This window comes from Mobula birostris, chromosome 6 (genome assembly GCF_030028105.1).
Source record: "Mobula birostris isolate sMobBir1 chromosome 6, sMobBir1.hap1, whole genome shotgun sequence".
Lineage (NCBI taxonomy): Eukaryota > Metazoa > Chordata > Chondrichthyes > Myliobatiformes > Myliobatidae > Mobula > Mobula birostris.
In genome coordinates, this window is record NC_092375.1 from 26,805,127 (window position 1) to 26,822,179 (window position 17,053).

At 38.1% G+C, this 17,053-nt stretch overlaps 1 protein-coding gene across 6 annotated transcripts in view; it reads right to left on the minus strand.

Moving 5' to 3' along the window:
- Positions 1–17,053, minus strand: part of LOC140198874 (uncharacterized) — a 52,587-nt gene that overhangs the window by 22,782 nt on the left and 12,752 nt on the right. For all 6 annotated transcript variants that reach the window (XM_072260052.1, XM_072260050.1, XM_072260056.1 and 3 more), the window contains exons 3-5: positions 15,603–16,910; positions 10,158–10,315; positions 7,684–7,818 (exon numbers count right to left, since the gene is read on the minus strand). In XM_072260052.1, coding sequence (XP_072116153.1) covers positions 7,684–7,818; positions 10,158–10,315; positions 15,603–16,910 — 1,601 coding nt within the window. The remainder of the gene's footprint in view (positions 1–7,683; positions 7,819–10,157; positions 10,316–15,602; positions 16,911–17,053) is intronic.

Here is a 17,053-nt window from a genome sequence, read left to right on the forward strand (position 1 = left end):
TATTAGAATGGCTTCCTTCCATTTCACTACAGGTATCATTTGCAAAAGTGCTTCATCAGTTTGGAATCAAATTCACTGACATACATTAGAAAAAGAACAGTATTACTAAAGTACCCCGCAGATTTTTCTCCTCACACACCCCACCCCAAAGAAAAACACAACCATTTAATATGAACACCAATGTTTTCACAATTCATTGAATTAGCTACAATTTCCATGTGGGCCACCTGATTTTCCACCATTCACATAGACTATGCAAGATCCACCCATCTGAGGCTATGCTGGCTAGTTCTTAACTTACTCTTACAGACAGCTGAGAAATTTACTCCCAATAAACAAATGACATGGTTAAGCCAGAACATTACCTCAACTAAGGCCAAGATAGTTCACTGCAGTCAAGACAAAGAGTTATTCTATCGATTAGAGATAATTGCAGTCTTATTTCTAATCAACAACTAAGAGACTAACACCTAAATGCCAGGGGAAGTCAGCAAGTCAGGCAGCATCTATGGAGGGGAATAAATAGTTGACATTTTGGGCCAAGACCTTTCATCAACTCTTGGTCTGAAATGACAACTGTTTATTACCTCCCATAGATGCTGCCTCACTTGCTGACTTCCTCTGGCATTTAAGTATTTTGCTCAAGATTGCCAGTATCTGCAGAATCTCATGTTTATCAATTGAAACAGAAAGTGCTATTTGCCCTGCCTGACACAGGTGCCAAGAAAAGCAGAGTTACCATTTCAGATCTAACATTAAGTTTGTTTCTCACAAATGTTATTTCAACTGTTGAGTATTTTTAGTTTGTTTACACTTCAGATTTCCACAGTATTTTTCTTTTTCATTGTGAGTGTAACCAATTTGCTAATGATACTGCTTTTCTTGAAAAATCCTTATTTGAAGTGCATCTCTTTTATTTTTGACAGAGATACAGCTCAGAACAGGCCCTTTCTGGCCCAACATACCGTACCGCCTGGCAACCCACCTATTTAACACTAACCTAATCATAGAACAATTTACAATGACCAATTAACCTACTAGCCAGTACATCTTTGGAATCTGGGAGGAAACCAGAGCACCCAGAGGAAACACACGGTTCACAGGAAGAAACTACAAACTCCTAAGAGACAGCGCCGGAATAGAACTCTGAACTTTGAAACAGCCCTGAGCTGTAATAGCGTTGTGCAAACTGCCATGCTATCATGGCTTTTGCAGATCATTAATATTGATCTATACTAAAAATCATCAGGCAACAAGAAATTCAGTAGAAATGAACAAATGTGGAATAAATTGCTGATTTATTAACAAGAACTGATCATTTGTGCAAGGATTATGTACATAAATACTGTCAAAAATATTACAATCGTGATTTTCTTAATATATTGTTAAAAAGTTTACTTGATAGTTTAGAGGATTAAATACATGTGTAGCATTTTTAATCCATGTAACTCAGTACTTGCTCAATTCGTTGTTTGCATTGGAATCATCTCAGATATGCAGAAATTGAAGAACCACATATTACGCTTTCCAAATTAGAATTTATTTCATAAAATTAAAAGGGTTCTTAATCTGAAAATAAAAAAAATACAGATGTCAGAAATCTGAGATAAAATCAAAGTGCTGGATATACTCAGCAATTCAGTCAGCATCTGTGGAAAATGAAACTGAGTTAATGACTCAAGCCAATAAAATTTGTTCAAAATTTCCTTTGATTCTCTGAAAATGTATCAAACTGAAACTTTAGTTTCACTCCTTATGGATGCTGAAGGAACAAGCTGAGAATTAAAAAACTATGTGTTGGACATTAACATTTTGAATTTGTTCCCTACGTTCGGAAACTTGTTGAAAAAGGCATGCAAAAAATACTGCAAGACTGAAATCAAGCTCGCTGTAGATGTTTTCCATCGTCAAACAAACTACCCCTTTCTGCGTTCAGATATGAAATAGCGCAAAATTCAGCCAAACACGGTGGTCTCAGAACAGAAAGTGCTGGAACTACTCCACTGGTCAAGCTGTACCTGTGGTGAGGGAAATGAAGTCATGTCTCAGGATGAAGTCAGTTCATTGACCTAAAAAGTTAATTTTGTTTATTCTCCACAGATACTATCTAACCCATTGAGATTTTCCAGCATTGTGTGCTTTTATTCCAGATTACCAACATTCATTGTTTTTCTACTTCCCAAATATGTTTGAATGCATTGATACATTTAGTATATTTAAATATCTGCCATGAGGACATTAACTTTACAAATAAAAAAAAATTAACTTAAAAAATTGCAATTCTGTAAAACTCAATTAATACTTTGATAACCTTTGGTTGTTTTTATCTGCCTTGCAAAGAGAACAATACCCGCTGGTATCCCACCAATTCTAAGCACCTTCCAGTTTACCATTTGTCAGTATATTAAGTAAGATCCCAGGGTTATCTACCTTAAAATTTAAATTTGAAGATCTTTAACTGATTTATGCAATTTTAAATTGGAAGCCCAAGAAAATCCCTATTATTTGCACAATAAGAAAAAGTGTAAAGAAATTCTCACGACTGAAATTGGGAAAAAAAGATTGGGTAGAAACAAGGTTCTAATTTTAACCATGTAATAATACTGATTGCCCAGATGGGAATTTTCCAGTATTTGGTTACTAAACACCAGAATAAAAATTCTTCATCAGTTTGAAATTGTGATAAGATTTTTTAAAACTCTAGTGGAAGACTAATATGAAATGAGACTACATTCTTCCAATTGTGAAATGAAATAGCCAGTCTCTGATGATTCAACAGCTAAGAACATTACCTAATGTGGCATTCAGCAGGACATCTCATAAGTACTCCCTGGATTTTAGTTTGTTTATCCCACCGATAATGGCAGAGCTGGTAGTAGTAACCGGTAATTACCTCAGCACAGCTGCAGTCCACAACCTATTGTCCATGCAAGTGCTCCTTGTATAAAGCACTGGACTTAGGAGTTGGGCTAATGATTTGAAGAAATGGTAAAAGTCACATCTACAAAAAGAATGTGCAGCTATGATACAACTTGAGTCTTGTTTTTCAGGAGAAAGAGTTAAGAGGAAAAAGTTGGGGAAAATGAAGAAATTGATTTTAGAGAGAGAAGAAAATAAGCAGCTTTATGTAGAGAGTTCTACTGTGGAGAACATACCTCATAGGAACTCGATCATACTCCCAGAAGGTGTACAATGAAAGCATGATATTAAAGCCACTTTTCAAAAAGAAACAGATGAATGAAGCATTAGCAGTTAAAAAAGAAATAAACAATTTAAAATTCTGTCTACTGCTAAATAACTTGAGTGGGTATTTAACTTTAACAAGTTGAGGAAAAACATATCAGTTAGATACAACTGCACCCAGGCAGTTGAGAGAATGAAAGACATGATACATTTTACTGAAGGCAGATTCATTGTGAAAACTTCAGAAATGGCTAGTTCAAAAAGAGAGAATGAAAAATAAGTTTTAATCCAGATAAAATTAAAAGGAAATGGGTAAACATAATTATTGATAACTGGTCAAACAAACAAGCTACACTGTAGATTCGATCTTCATGTGTGCTCTACGCTAAACTGAAATTCTTAGATGGAACAAAACAGGGTCCAACATCTCTATACATCAAGGTAGATGTAACATCAAGGTGTATAACTTCCAAACTTGGGATTGGGCTGTTCAAGAAAAATGACCTTTTCTGGTCTCAAACTCTTTATGTACCCATGATGGCTGACTTGTGGTTTACATACCAACCTGGAATAGCACTTTTGAGGAGGTGGGGTAGGAGTGAGAAAATTAAAACTATATTCACAAGATATTAGTGTAATAATTTTATTACAGAGATGACAGCAAATGATGTTCTGGAATGAAAGACACAAAACTAAAAAAGCTAGCAGTATCAAACAATTGCCAAGATGTATTACATATTGAAGAATATGAAAAAATAATTTTTTCCTCCAGCAGCAGGAATAAAGCACAAACACACCTGGAAACTATAGATCACATCATGTAATGTTTCTAGCTGAAGCAGTATGTCTTTTATCAAGAACATGAATTTAATTCTTCTGAGGTTAGCTGAAGTGCAATGCCACATTTTTTGCATCAGTGTCTTACAAAACAGGGAGGAATCTGCATTGATCCTTCCTGGGAAACATGGGACAACTTCAACTCTTGTCTTTGGAATAAGCTACTTCTACTTATTCCGGTTTAAATGGGAAGTATCATAAAACATCTGAAGAAGAGTTCAGTTTTGGATGTTTTTTTTCCAACCTTGAGGAAAACAAGCCTGAAGTAGTCGATCCATTGCTCCGTCATATTAGAAGGAGTATTTTCAGAAAAGTAAACAACGAGTATCAGGTGCTTCAGGTGGATTTCTCTGAAACTACACAACTCAGTATCAAAATGAATTTCAATGTGCTCACTGGAACCAAGCTTGAACCACAATCTTCATTGCTGCAGACATAGCACCTGCAAAAGGTTTCTACTGTGGGTGGCTGGACAATGGTTTAAATAGAGAAGTCTGGGGGATGGCAGAAAAACATATTAAGAAACAATTTTGAGTCAAGATTACAAGTTTTATTCCTCCCACCAATATTCTCACAGTGCTAACATAATTTTCTGTAACCAAATCTGCACAGGTACCCAGGACTTGGCATAAACAACAACAGGAGTCACAGGATAGTGATCAAGTCAGTGAAGTGTATGGTGAACATGTTTCCTTTCTTATTCCTGGAACTTTGATCTATTATATATACACCTCACTGGCATTCCAAATGAAATGAGCTAATTTACTAGGGACTGGAAGTCAGCCGAGATCTTCCTGGACCACAAAGATCTTTCACAGATCTCTCAAATATCCGCTTTAAACCCCAAGACAATTGTCACTAAAACCTTCATTTACTGTTTTTAAAGACCCACTAGAAATCAGTCAAATAAAAAAGTAATGCATTGCAAGTATCTGTGCATTACTGCTTCACATAATTCAGATGTATTCAAGAAGTGTTAATCCAGGACTTTGACTAGCTCTGCCATGTGTAGATGGGGAGCAACATTAAAAAAGCAAATAGGCAGAGTATTGATAACTGCCAATCACTAAGATTAGAGCTCATCCAACTCACAAGCCTTCACTCATGAGATTGTGCTAGGTGGACTCAAATTGAAACCTTAAGCCTGCATGGTTTTGGAATGGAGTACTGAAGAAAGTGGGTTGAGAGTGAGGCATAGAGAAGGTGGCGGCATTAATGAATCATCTTATCAAAAAACTTCAGATTTAAAATAAGTTATTGATAAGTTTATTTGAAAGCATTACTATATGCCAAAATGTTTAAGGAACAACAAGCACTTGAACTAAAGAAAGCTAAGAAATGCCCCACAAAGTGGCAACTTTAAGCTAGCAGATCTAATTTGAAATATGAATGGCAAAGGATTTTATAATGGAAGTGACAAGTGTGACAAACACATAACAGTAAATTCTAAAATAATCAAAGAAATCAGTTCAAACTTAACAAATAGCCAATCTCAGAGTTGGTTTTCTTTGTAGAATTCAGTACCAACAGGTTATCGATCTGTAAATTTTGAAATTTTCTTGCATAGTTCAATGAATTTCACATGTTGAATTCTACCCATGTTGCACCTGCCACAACCCTTATAAAATGGCACAGTTGGGCCAATATACAATGTTCACAGGCCCCAACAGTAATTGTAGAAGTGAAAGAAAACACAATTGCAGAAAATATGCATGTAGCAAAGGTATGCTTGATTTTAGCAGAGGGTGGAGAGGGGGCAGGGTTAAGTAAAAGAGGTTACATTTCCTAAAGACGATAATAAAAACACTACCTTATAACTAAAAGGGTATTTCTGGTGTTTGTTTACTGCGTCTTTTCTGAAACAAAAGCTCCAACAGTATTGAGGCAGGGCATCCAGATATACTGTATATCCTCATACTACACCAGCTTCTCACCATTTTTGTTGGCCTTGTAGCTTCTAATTTGCCACAGCAAAATTAAATGGGCCATTTGCATCAACGCGATTTCAGGTAGTGGACCATACTGATAACCTATGACAGCTTATGCTGTTATTTTTTTTCCTCAACTCTAAATATCCTCTATCAGGGCTATTCAGGAAACAATCAAAAAAAATTAAAATTTTTAATAAGTGTTTAAGATTATTAGCTAAAATAATAGAACAAAAACCACTTAGCTTCATTTACCATTTTAAAGAAAATCTACAATCATATTTAAACAAATGTCAGCTTGGTAAAAATTGGGGACCAGATACAAAGTGCTCCCAGTCTCTTGATGAGAAACCATTCCTAGACTCTGTAGAGTCCAGGTAACAATTGAAAGATTAGATGCAAGCATATCTGACTTAAAGCACATTCTATACCTCCATGCTGCAGTGAGCAAGAGTAGAAGCCCAGAATTAGCCGATAATATATAGTAACTAGGTGATATGTCCCCACAGAGCCTTCAGCTAATCATCAGTTTAAGCTAGCCCATTATTCACAGAACTAACAAGGAAACAGGACATAGCATCATATTTATCATAGTGTGAGCCAAGATTAGTTCACAATCCCAAATATATTGTGAAATTCTCTATTCCAATTTTAATACAAATCAACATCAATGTGGAGTCTGAATGGAAACAAACAACAGGAGACAGTTTGGAACTGGGGTTTGAGGCTGACCTCCATGAAACAAAACTATCTATGGAACTCTGGATGAATTTGCTAATCTCTAAAACCACAATAGAACATTTGAGAGGGTATATGAAAGAATTTAACATGATACAGTCTATAATCTTAAAAAGAGCAAATGGTTCAATTTCAGAAAAACATTGGATAATTCAAGAAGCAAGAAAAATCCAAAAATTTAAGAAAGCAGTAACTAGCACAGGCCCATAAGACTGGGCGAGATATACTGAATAGTAAAAGTTGACAAAGTAGGTAATAAGAATCACCAAAGTACGAAAGGTAAAAGGGTTAGGTAAATCAAAAGCTAAGCAACAAATTTAGATGTTTAAGGGGCAATTTGATTTACAATTTTCACATTGCAAAGATGGGGTCTGATATAATGGACAGAGGAAAAACTTTATGCATTGGACAAGTAGGCCCAGACCTTTCAGAAGTTAGGAATTGTTTCTATCTAGAGTGGTAGCAGAAATCTGGAACTCTTTTCAAAAAGTAAATTAATATTCAGTCAAATGATAACCTTAAATTTTCTAAGCTTATATATTTTGCAGAAAATTTATTCCTAGGGTAGGGCACTTGCTACCTTAAAGTACATTAATGAAATTCTTCATGACATTTGACTCCATTAAAGGAGGAGCTGGCCAATTAACCATTGATGGTAGCAGACCTAGATAAAAAGCTGTGATTTTACTTATCATTTTGTGTCCACTTTCCAATGGAATCACAAAACATGATTAGGATGGAAACTGATTTTTGATTACATAACACAGATCTTTAGAAACCGATCATTAGAAAGCCAATTGTTATCTTGTCTGGGAACACCCTCCTTGAGCACTGATTCAGAATTGAGCCCATGATCTAATTGTGCATGGCTGTGTGCTAAACTGATGTTATTTTTAGCTGTCGAGCATCCATCTAAGCTGATTACACCCCTTGGATAATAATAAAACACAAATTAAACCACCTATGACTTGGTTCCATTAATGCATAAATTACTTACACTCAAGCTGAAAGAAATGGGTTTCAGTTCATTAACTTTAATTGGTTGACTACTGAATGGTTCATCCTCTTCAGAGAGATGTGGTTTGTTACCCAATTCATTATCATCGCTGCTTTCGACTATTTTCTTGCATTTCTGAGAAGGAAGTATCCAAATACACACATTGAATGAACACACAATATAGATGCTACAACTAAATCAAACAATCTTCAACATGAGCAAAATCATTTAAAGTTTATTCTGCAAACAAATCCAGCAATTGCTACATTTATTGTTTGCAGAGAATTCAGCACAAAAATAATACCTCAGCATTTGCCAGGAGCAGTCTTCTATCCCTAGATTGGTGAGGAGAATGAAGTTTGAAGAGAAGGAAACAGCCATTGTTCCTTCTAATAGCTATCTAGTATTTTCATGGCTATATTAAGTATGACTCAGAGTGAGAAAAACATAGACCCAGATTTTGATGTCCAACTTCCATATAAAGAGTACATGTGGACAAAAGCCCCCTCTTCCCAACTAGCAAAGCCTGCATTATATAATCAGGGTCATACTGAAAGGCTAAGATGAGTTCTGCTCATCAAACTGCTCAGATCTCCAATAACAGCAGCACCAAAGGCACACCACTTATTTCACCATTCATCAAGCTGCAAATTTTCCCCAATGCCTTTGAATTTCCTTGACATTCAGAACAGCAATTAAAAAAGTACATTTTAAAAATAAAATTCCTCCAAAATACTCAAAAGTTAGTCCTATAAATCTGATCGTTTCTGTGATAATCTAGTTGATGGAGGAAAGCAACATGGTAGATATTGTCCATATGGATATTGTCCATATTGTCTTTGATCCTGCATAGTAGGCTGGCTCTGAAGGTTAAGGCACAAGGGATCCAAGGCATGATAGTGAACTGGATGCAAATTTGGCTGGTTGACAGAAGGTAGAGGTGAAAGAAATCTGTAATAAGTGGTCTAATGCAGGGATCTGTGCTGGGACCTTTGCACTTTCTTTAAAAGCAAATATAAGTGACCTAATAACAATAAAGGGCAAATGATTAGAAAGTTTGCAGACGACATGAAAATTGGAGTCATAGACAGCGAAGAAAGTTGTTTAAAAAATACAATAGGACAGTTGAGAAGTAATGACTGATACGAATTTAATCCAAGCAACACATGAAAGACATGGGCATTTACTTGGATAGGAAGAGGGAAATGGGCCTAATGCAGCAAATGGTATAGACAAGATGGTCACAGACAAAATGTATCACGAGCCTGTTTGGGCTGTACATTTCTATGGTTCTTTATGTATAAAGATTACCTGAAAACACAATTAAAAAGTGTAACTTACTTTATTCTTACCTTTCTTCATGAAACGATAAAATCTATTTTCAAATGGGTGCGTTTACAACTCCATCTATAAAAAGATTCCTCAACTTCAATGCAGGAGAAATTCCTGCAAGTTCAGAGCTAAGAGTAGTGTTAGATCCACCACCAGAATCATCAACAAGTTTGGCACTTGTGATCAGATCTGCATACAACGTAGCAAACTTCCTGCCATTAAGTGGACAAATAATGCCAGATCACCATGGAACTGCTGCAAAATCCAGCAAGATCTTGACCATTAATCCAAGCATACAGAAAAAAATTACTATTTGATCTCAAAGGGTATACGTACAAATTTAATCAGAGGGTTCAATGAGGTTTTTTGACAGATATTAATAAACACTTAGAATTCCAAAAGCACACATATGTAGAGCTTGTGCACCTTTTGATATGATTGTGAACTTCTTTTACACCCTCAATTGTCTGGTTGTTGCCATTGCTCAAGCTCAGGTGCCATTTGATAGAGATATATTGTTAAACAACTTTTCTGAGAAGGATGGGGGAATACTATGCATAGGCAGCATTTTCTCCCAACTTGGATTTTAAGTTTCATAATTTGTCTCACAAACTACTGAAGTTAAGAATGCCTATGTTAGAATACTAAAATAAAACCAGTGTTGTTTTCAGATGTTCAAATATCATTTGGAGATTATTTTTGCCTTCCTTCTCCCTTCCTACAAGAGACAGGGACCAAGGAATAAAATTCACTTTTAGCCAAGCAGATTTGGGCAAAGCTCCAGCTGAAGTACATAATATGAGATTATCCTTTCCATGGGCTTACTATTACTCCCAGGATTATGTTGCTAAACCTTCTCCTCTCCCCAAAAGCTAGATGCCTTCCTATACTCTAGTCATACCACACACACAAGTCTAGGCAATGAGTGCAGAGTTCCTAATCTCAAATAGTTACACAGAACAAAGATCAGACTCAGAACGGTCTTTGGAAGTCATGAATATAACACTCTTCCCAATATCTTGTACTTCATGGTTTTCCAAATCTCTAAAGCCTCAAGCTGCCTGTATCAGGAGTTAGGAAAAGTGCAAATAACTAAGGCATTATGTGGCCAGAAAACAGTAAAAGGAAAGCAAAATATTTACCTCTGTGAATTCTTCTATTGATGAACAACCCCTTTTTTTGGTGATCACTTCTTTAACAAGAGGCACAACAGGTTTCAGATTTGCTGGCAGAGGCATTCCAGCTTTGGCACACATGGCTGCAGCATTGGCTTTTGCTATCTCTAACAACTGTGCTTTATCTGTACAAAAGGGGGAAAAATACCCATTGGTTTATTTTTTTTAAATCATTCTAATTCTGTGTTTCTCCAAATCAGGCTTCTGTGGAAGAATTCATCATGTTGTGATTTCAAAAACGCACGTTAACACCACAAACTATATTAATCCCATTTTTAGGTATCAATGTTCAATATTATTATTAGATCAAGAATTACGAGTGGTACTATGAGTTAACCATACCATCCCCTATTACCTCTGGGATATTCAACTGAATCCAGACATGTTGGAATGCCAGTAACTCTTGTTACTAATGACAACCTAAGCAACATCAAGTCAATTTCTTCTAAGCTAGTCAATCGAAACATATGTCCTAAAAACTCGGATATGGAAAAGAAAATCGAAATTCACACATCTGCAGGGGAGGGAAGTTGCTTATGTACCTGTCTACTATAGAGCTGCACATGCAATTGAAAGTGTAAATTGGCCAAAACATCTATCTGGATTCTCACTTAATACAGTGGATTCTGGTTAATTGGGCCATCGGTTAATCAGGGCAGTCGCTTATTTGGGACAACTCAAGGAACAAAAACAATCAAGAAAATAGCCGAGATTCCCTTTGTTTATTTGAGGCCCCATGCCACTAATTGAGACAGGAAACTTACCAAACTGTTTCTAACTAGCATCAGTCACGTGCACCTACGTGGCCATTAGACACTGCACCGCACTTAGAACAAACAGTTGCGTATGTTTCTGTTATGAGCTCTGATTCAAAGTGCAGTCATTTTTAATAATTTTGTATTTTTATTAAAATCTTTCAGACCCTTGCCAAAATGCCATGAAAAGACTTGACACTCGGCGAAAAAATTACTCTACTGGAACAAATTAAAAACTATCCACCTAACACCACTCATCGTCACCTAGCAAAGATAACTGAGATCTACAATTGCACACTTGATACATCTGCAAGATGAGCTGTAGGAAGAAAGGGCATTACGCAAGGAATAACAGGGAACACCCCAAAAACAGAAGCAAGAAGCTACAGAGCCAAGCAACACACACAAAATGGAGGAACTCAGCAGGCCAGGCAGCATCTATGGAAGAGAGTACAGTGGATGTTTTGGGCCGAGACCCTTCATCGAGACTGGAGGAAAAAAAAATGACTGGTACAAGCTGGCAGCAAAGACATGTTCTCAGGAAGGATACATGGCTGTGGTGGCAGATCTGGGTGAACATGTGATCAAAGAGTCAGGATGCCGCAGAGATCACAGAGGGGGAGAAGAGAAAGAGGGTTTCATTGAACTCCCATCAAAGGGAAGATTTAAACTTCTTCAGGATAAGCATCCCTGGAAGAGGCTTCGCAGTGTAGTAATCTAATCATGAACAAGAGAAAATATGCAGATACTGGAAATCCAAGCAACACACAAAAAGTGCTGGAGGAACTCAGCAGGCCAGGCAGCATCTATAGAAAAGCTACAGATCCAGATGTTGAAGAGGATCTCAATTAATAGTTTTCCATTGTAACTGGATAAAGTGTGTGTGTGTGTGTGTGTGTGTGTGTGTGTGTGTGTGTGTGTGTGTGTGTGTCTGTCTGTCTCAGTGGACCAATGTTAAAGCAAAACAAGTCAGTAGAACTAGAGAAGAAGCTGGTCTCAAAGATTTTAAAGTAACAGATAGTTGGTTGGCTTGATGGAAAAACTGGCACCACATTAAATTCAAGAAAGCACATGGTGATGCTGTAAGTGCAGAAACATGGAAATCTATAAAACTTCCTGATGCTTCAAAAATTTTGTGCGGATGGTATCTGCAATGCTGATGAAACAAGCCTTCTTAAAAAAAAATTGGGCCACGCCAAATGGTTCTCATAGCTACAAACTCAAAACACTATCAGGTTCAAAGAAAGCACTGAATCGATTATCTGCACTAGATGTCTGCATTGACTTTGTTCATTTATAGTCAATCAACACAGGAACTTACACTGGATGAGTACCTCCGTTTAAGAACTAATTTTAAGAACTAATACTGTTTTATAGTACTGTAGTAGTATTGTTAGTGTTCTAATTTTTTCTGTATTTCATTTAAATACATAAATTTCATTTAAATAAATAATATATTACTCAGTTAAATGGTAGTTCCATCTTTTTTTTATAGCCTTTAACTATTTCTATGAAACTATTGGTGTAGCCATTTAATTGGACAAAATGTACTAGTCCCAATGTGCCCCAATTAACCAGAATTCACTGTATAAGTGATGGTAAGTCAATCTATCCCAGCCCTTGGAACACTTGCATTCCCCCAGACTCCACAGACCGTTCAATAGTTCAGGTCCCTGGAGCTATGTGGCAACAGAACCAACTAATCTTAAGGTGGAAAGGGTGAGCAATTTAAAGTTCCGAGGTGTCAACATCTTTGAAGATCTAGCCTGGGTCCAACATACTGATGCAATTATGAAGAAGTTAGGACAGTTGAACTGAACTGACTTTATTACTTATATCCTTCATATACATGAGGTGTAAAAATCTTTACCTTACATCTCCGTCTAAATGAGCGATGTGCAATTTATAGTAGTTTATAATAAATAGTATGTACAACAGGACAATCAATATAACATAGAAATACAATTGTATCAGCATAAATTTATCAGTCTGATGGTCTGGTGAAGAAGCTGTCCCAGAGCTTGTTGGTCTTGGCTTTTACGCTGCGGTACCATTTCCCGGATGGTAGCAGCTGGAACTGTTTGTTGGGGTGACTCAGGTCGCCAATGATCCTTCGGGCCCTTTTTAAAAACCTGTCTTTGTAATTGTCCTGAATAGTGGGAAGTTCACATCTATAGATGCGCTGGGCTGCCACACACCACTCTCTGCAGAGTCCTGCGGTTGAGGGAAGCACAATTCCCATACCAAGCAGTGATGTAGCCAGTCAGGATGCTCTCAATTGTGCCCCTTTAGAAAATACTTAGTATTTGGGGGCCCATACCAAACTTCTTCAACTGTCTAAGGTGAAAGAGGCACTGTTGTGCCTTTTTTACCACACAGCTGCCATGTACGGACCACGTGAGATCCTCAGTGATGTTTATACTGAGGAACTTGAAGCTGCTTACCTTCTCAACCCCACATCCATTGATGCCAATAGGGGTCAGCCTGCCTCCATTCCTCCTGTAGTCCACAACCAGCTCCTTTGTTTCTGTGACATTGAGGGAGAGGTTGTTTTCTTGACACCACTGTGTCAGGGTGATGACTTCTTCTCTGCAGGTTGCTTCATTATTATTTGAGATTAGGCCAATCAGTGTAGTGTCGTCAGCAAATTTAATGAGCAGTTTGGAGCTGTGAGTGGCGACACCGTCATGGGTATAGAGAGAGCTAAGGAGGGGGCTTAGGACACAGCTCTGAGGTGCACCTGTGTTGAGGGTCAAAGGGGCAAAGGTGAGGGAACCTACTCTTACCACCTGCCTGCAATCTGACAGGAAAAACCAGGATCCAGCTACGCAAGGCAGGGTGAAGGCCAAGGTCTCTGAGCTTCTTGTCAACCCTGGAGGGAATTATGGTGTTGACTGCTGAACTGTAGTCCAAGGACAGCATTCTCACACAAGCATCCTTTTTCTCCAGATGTATAAGGACAATGTGTAAAGCTGTGGCTATTATGTCATCTGTTAATTGGTTGTGTCAGTAGGTGAATTGTAAGGGGTCCAGTGTGGGTAGTAGCATGCTGCAGGTATAATCCTTGACCAGCCTCTCGAAGAATTTGCTTATTATTGAGGTGAGTGCGACAAGACACCAGTCGTTCAGACACGTTACCTTGGTCTTTTTAGCTACAGGAACAGTGGCGTTTGAGGAGACTTGGTATGTCACCGAAGACACTCACAAATTTCTACAGGTGTACCGCGGACAGCATTCTAATTGGTTGCATCACCATCTGATATGGAGGGGCACTGCACAGGATCAGGAAAAGCTGCAGGAAGTAGAAAACTCAACCAGGTCCATCATTGGCACTAGCCTCTCCAGCATAGAGGCCACCTTCAAAAGGCGATGCCTCAAGAAGGCAGCATCCCATCATCCAGAACATGCTTATTTCTGATAGCTGCTTCAAAGAGGAACTACTGAAGCCTGAAGACACACACTCCATGTTTCAGAAACAGCTTCTTCCCATCCACCATTAGATTCCTGAACAAACAATGAACCCATGAACACAACCTCGGTATTTTTTTTCCTTTTTCTGAACAATTTAACTTTTATATATTTCTTATTGTAATTTATAGTTTTTAAAAAATATTATGTATAGTAATATACTGCTGCCACTAAGTTAACAAATTTCACAGCATATACCAGTGATATTAAACCTGATTCTGAATCTGCAGCCAATAATCGTTGAATGCCATTACCTTCCTGCTTCAGGAGCTTACATCCATCTGGATGAGCCAGGCAGCACTGTGAGAATCATGTTCCTTGATTTCTCCAGTGCTTTTAACACCATACGACCTGCTCTATCAGCCGGGGTCAAGAGGCTGACTACAGAAAAGCAGTGGACAACTTTGTTGAGTGACATAGGCTGAATCACCTGCAGCTCAACATCACTAAGACAAAGGAGTTGGAAGTGGACTTCAGGGGGTGTAAACACTTTGCATTCCATCTCTCTCAAAGGAAAGGATGTAGAAGTCATCCAGGACTACAAATACCTGGGAACTCACCTAGACAACTGAACTGGACTAAAAGTACTGGGGCTTTATACAAGAAGGGACAGAGCCCACTGTACTTCCCAAGGCCGCTCCTGCAGTACCATGCTGTAGATGTTCGACGAGATCAGTGGTGGCCAGCATTCTATTCGGTGTTGTGGTCTTCTGGGGGAGCAGGGTGAGTGAGAGCAGCTGACACCAAGGAGATCGATAAACTCGTTAGGAAGGCTGGTTCCGTTCTGGGGGTGTAACTGGATTCCCTGGTGGTTGTGTCTGAGAGGATGATGCAGAAGAAGCTATGGAGCATTATAGACAACCCCTCTCACCCTCTCCATGAAATACTGGACAAACAGTTTCACCAAGGTGCACCACTTTCTCCCTGTGGCTATAAGACTACAACTCCTTCTCCTTAAGTACATGATTTCACTGCACATCTGTATTTTGCACTATTACTTTTTAATGCACTTTTTGTATTTCTTTCCTACCTCGATGCTTACATTTTGTATTTTAAAGTATGTATTTCTGACTGAGCAAACTTGCAAAAATAATTTCCTTTGGGATAAATCAAGTTTTATCTTATCTTAAAAAAATGTAGCCTGAATGAAACATCTTACGTATTCCAAAAAAAAAAAGCTGCCTCTTACCCAAATCTGTGAGACGTTCAGCTGTTCTGCTGGTGCTTCTCCTTAAAGGAGATCTGGATCGTCTTCGCCAATCAGGTGATCTCCGTGTCCTCACAAGCTGACTGAGGTATCCTCTGGAAGCTGATCGATGACATACCCGGTCTTTAGACCTTGACTTGGGTCTTGGTGAGTGTGATCGTTTTACCCTGGATCTTGATCGCCGGGAAGATCCTGAACGAGTTCTACTCCTGCGTTTTGAACGCGAACTGGACCTAGAACGGTGCCGTGATATTGATTTAGACTGACATTGGGACCTTGCCAAAGAGTCTGATCTTGATTTGTGGCGTATCCGTAAAGGAGAACGAGATTTTGACTTTGACCGTTGTTCTTTTTTTGTAATAGAACGAGATCTAGATGCTTTCCTTTTAGACTTTGGGGATGATTCTGTGTGCTTCTTTCGTTCCCTCGAGGTTGACTTTGATCTATGTCGTGCTGGTGATGGCTTTTTTCTGGAACTTCTTGATTCATGTCTACTACTTGAGCTGGCACGGGATTTTCTTATAGGAGAATGATGAGAATGGGAGTGCAACTGGGACTTGTGATGTTTTGATGACTTTGAAAGAGATCTTGACCGACTTCTTTTAGTTCTCCTTTCTTCAGGTTGATCACGTTTATTATTTTCCTCAACAATCTGACTAGATTTAGACTGTTCATTGCTCGAACTTCTATCATGAATGAATTTAGATGTTTGGTCTTGTTCACAGGTTGATTGTGCAGCCAACAATTCAGAAATATTTCCAGTAGTAGCAGATTCATTACCATTATTTGTGTCAACAGTACAGTTCTCTTTTGCATGTTGATCTGTCTTACAATTGTCTTGAGAGAATGACTTAATTTCAGCCAGCAAGCATTCTTTCTCAACTTTTACTGGTACAACCGTATTCACATCAATTGCTTCAGCAACAGCATTTTTATTTGACCCAAAATTAGCCGATTTCATCAAAAGGGAGCAATTTTCACTCACTCTGCTGTTACATTCAGTGTGTAAAGGAGATTTGGAGGTGGACTTTGATTGCGATTGTGGCCGTAATTTTAAGTCAGAGCCTGACTTCAAACTTATTTGAGATTTTGACCGAGACCTAGAGTCTCTTTTCTTATCTTTTTTCCTCTTCTTTTTCTTTTTCTTCTTACTTTTGTGCTTGTGGTGATGCTTGTGTTTATGCTTTTTGCTCTTTTTAGCTGCAGCTGAACCATCTTCTTTGTTATCCAGAGCTGGGCAATTAACTTGTTCTGTTGTTGTGCTGTCCACAGTCACATTCTCTTTATGATCTGAATAAAAAGAATAAAAACAGACAACTGCCAAGGTACAAATTGAAACCTTAACAAATCAAATCTCCTTTGAATCAGAAAATAATGCACAGATTTTAAATGTATCAGAACATGTTTATGCATTTTTCATGGACAGAATTCCA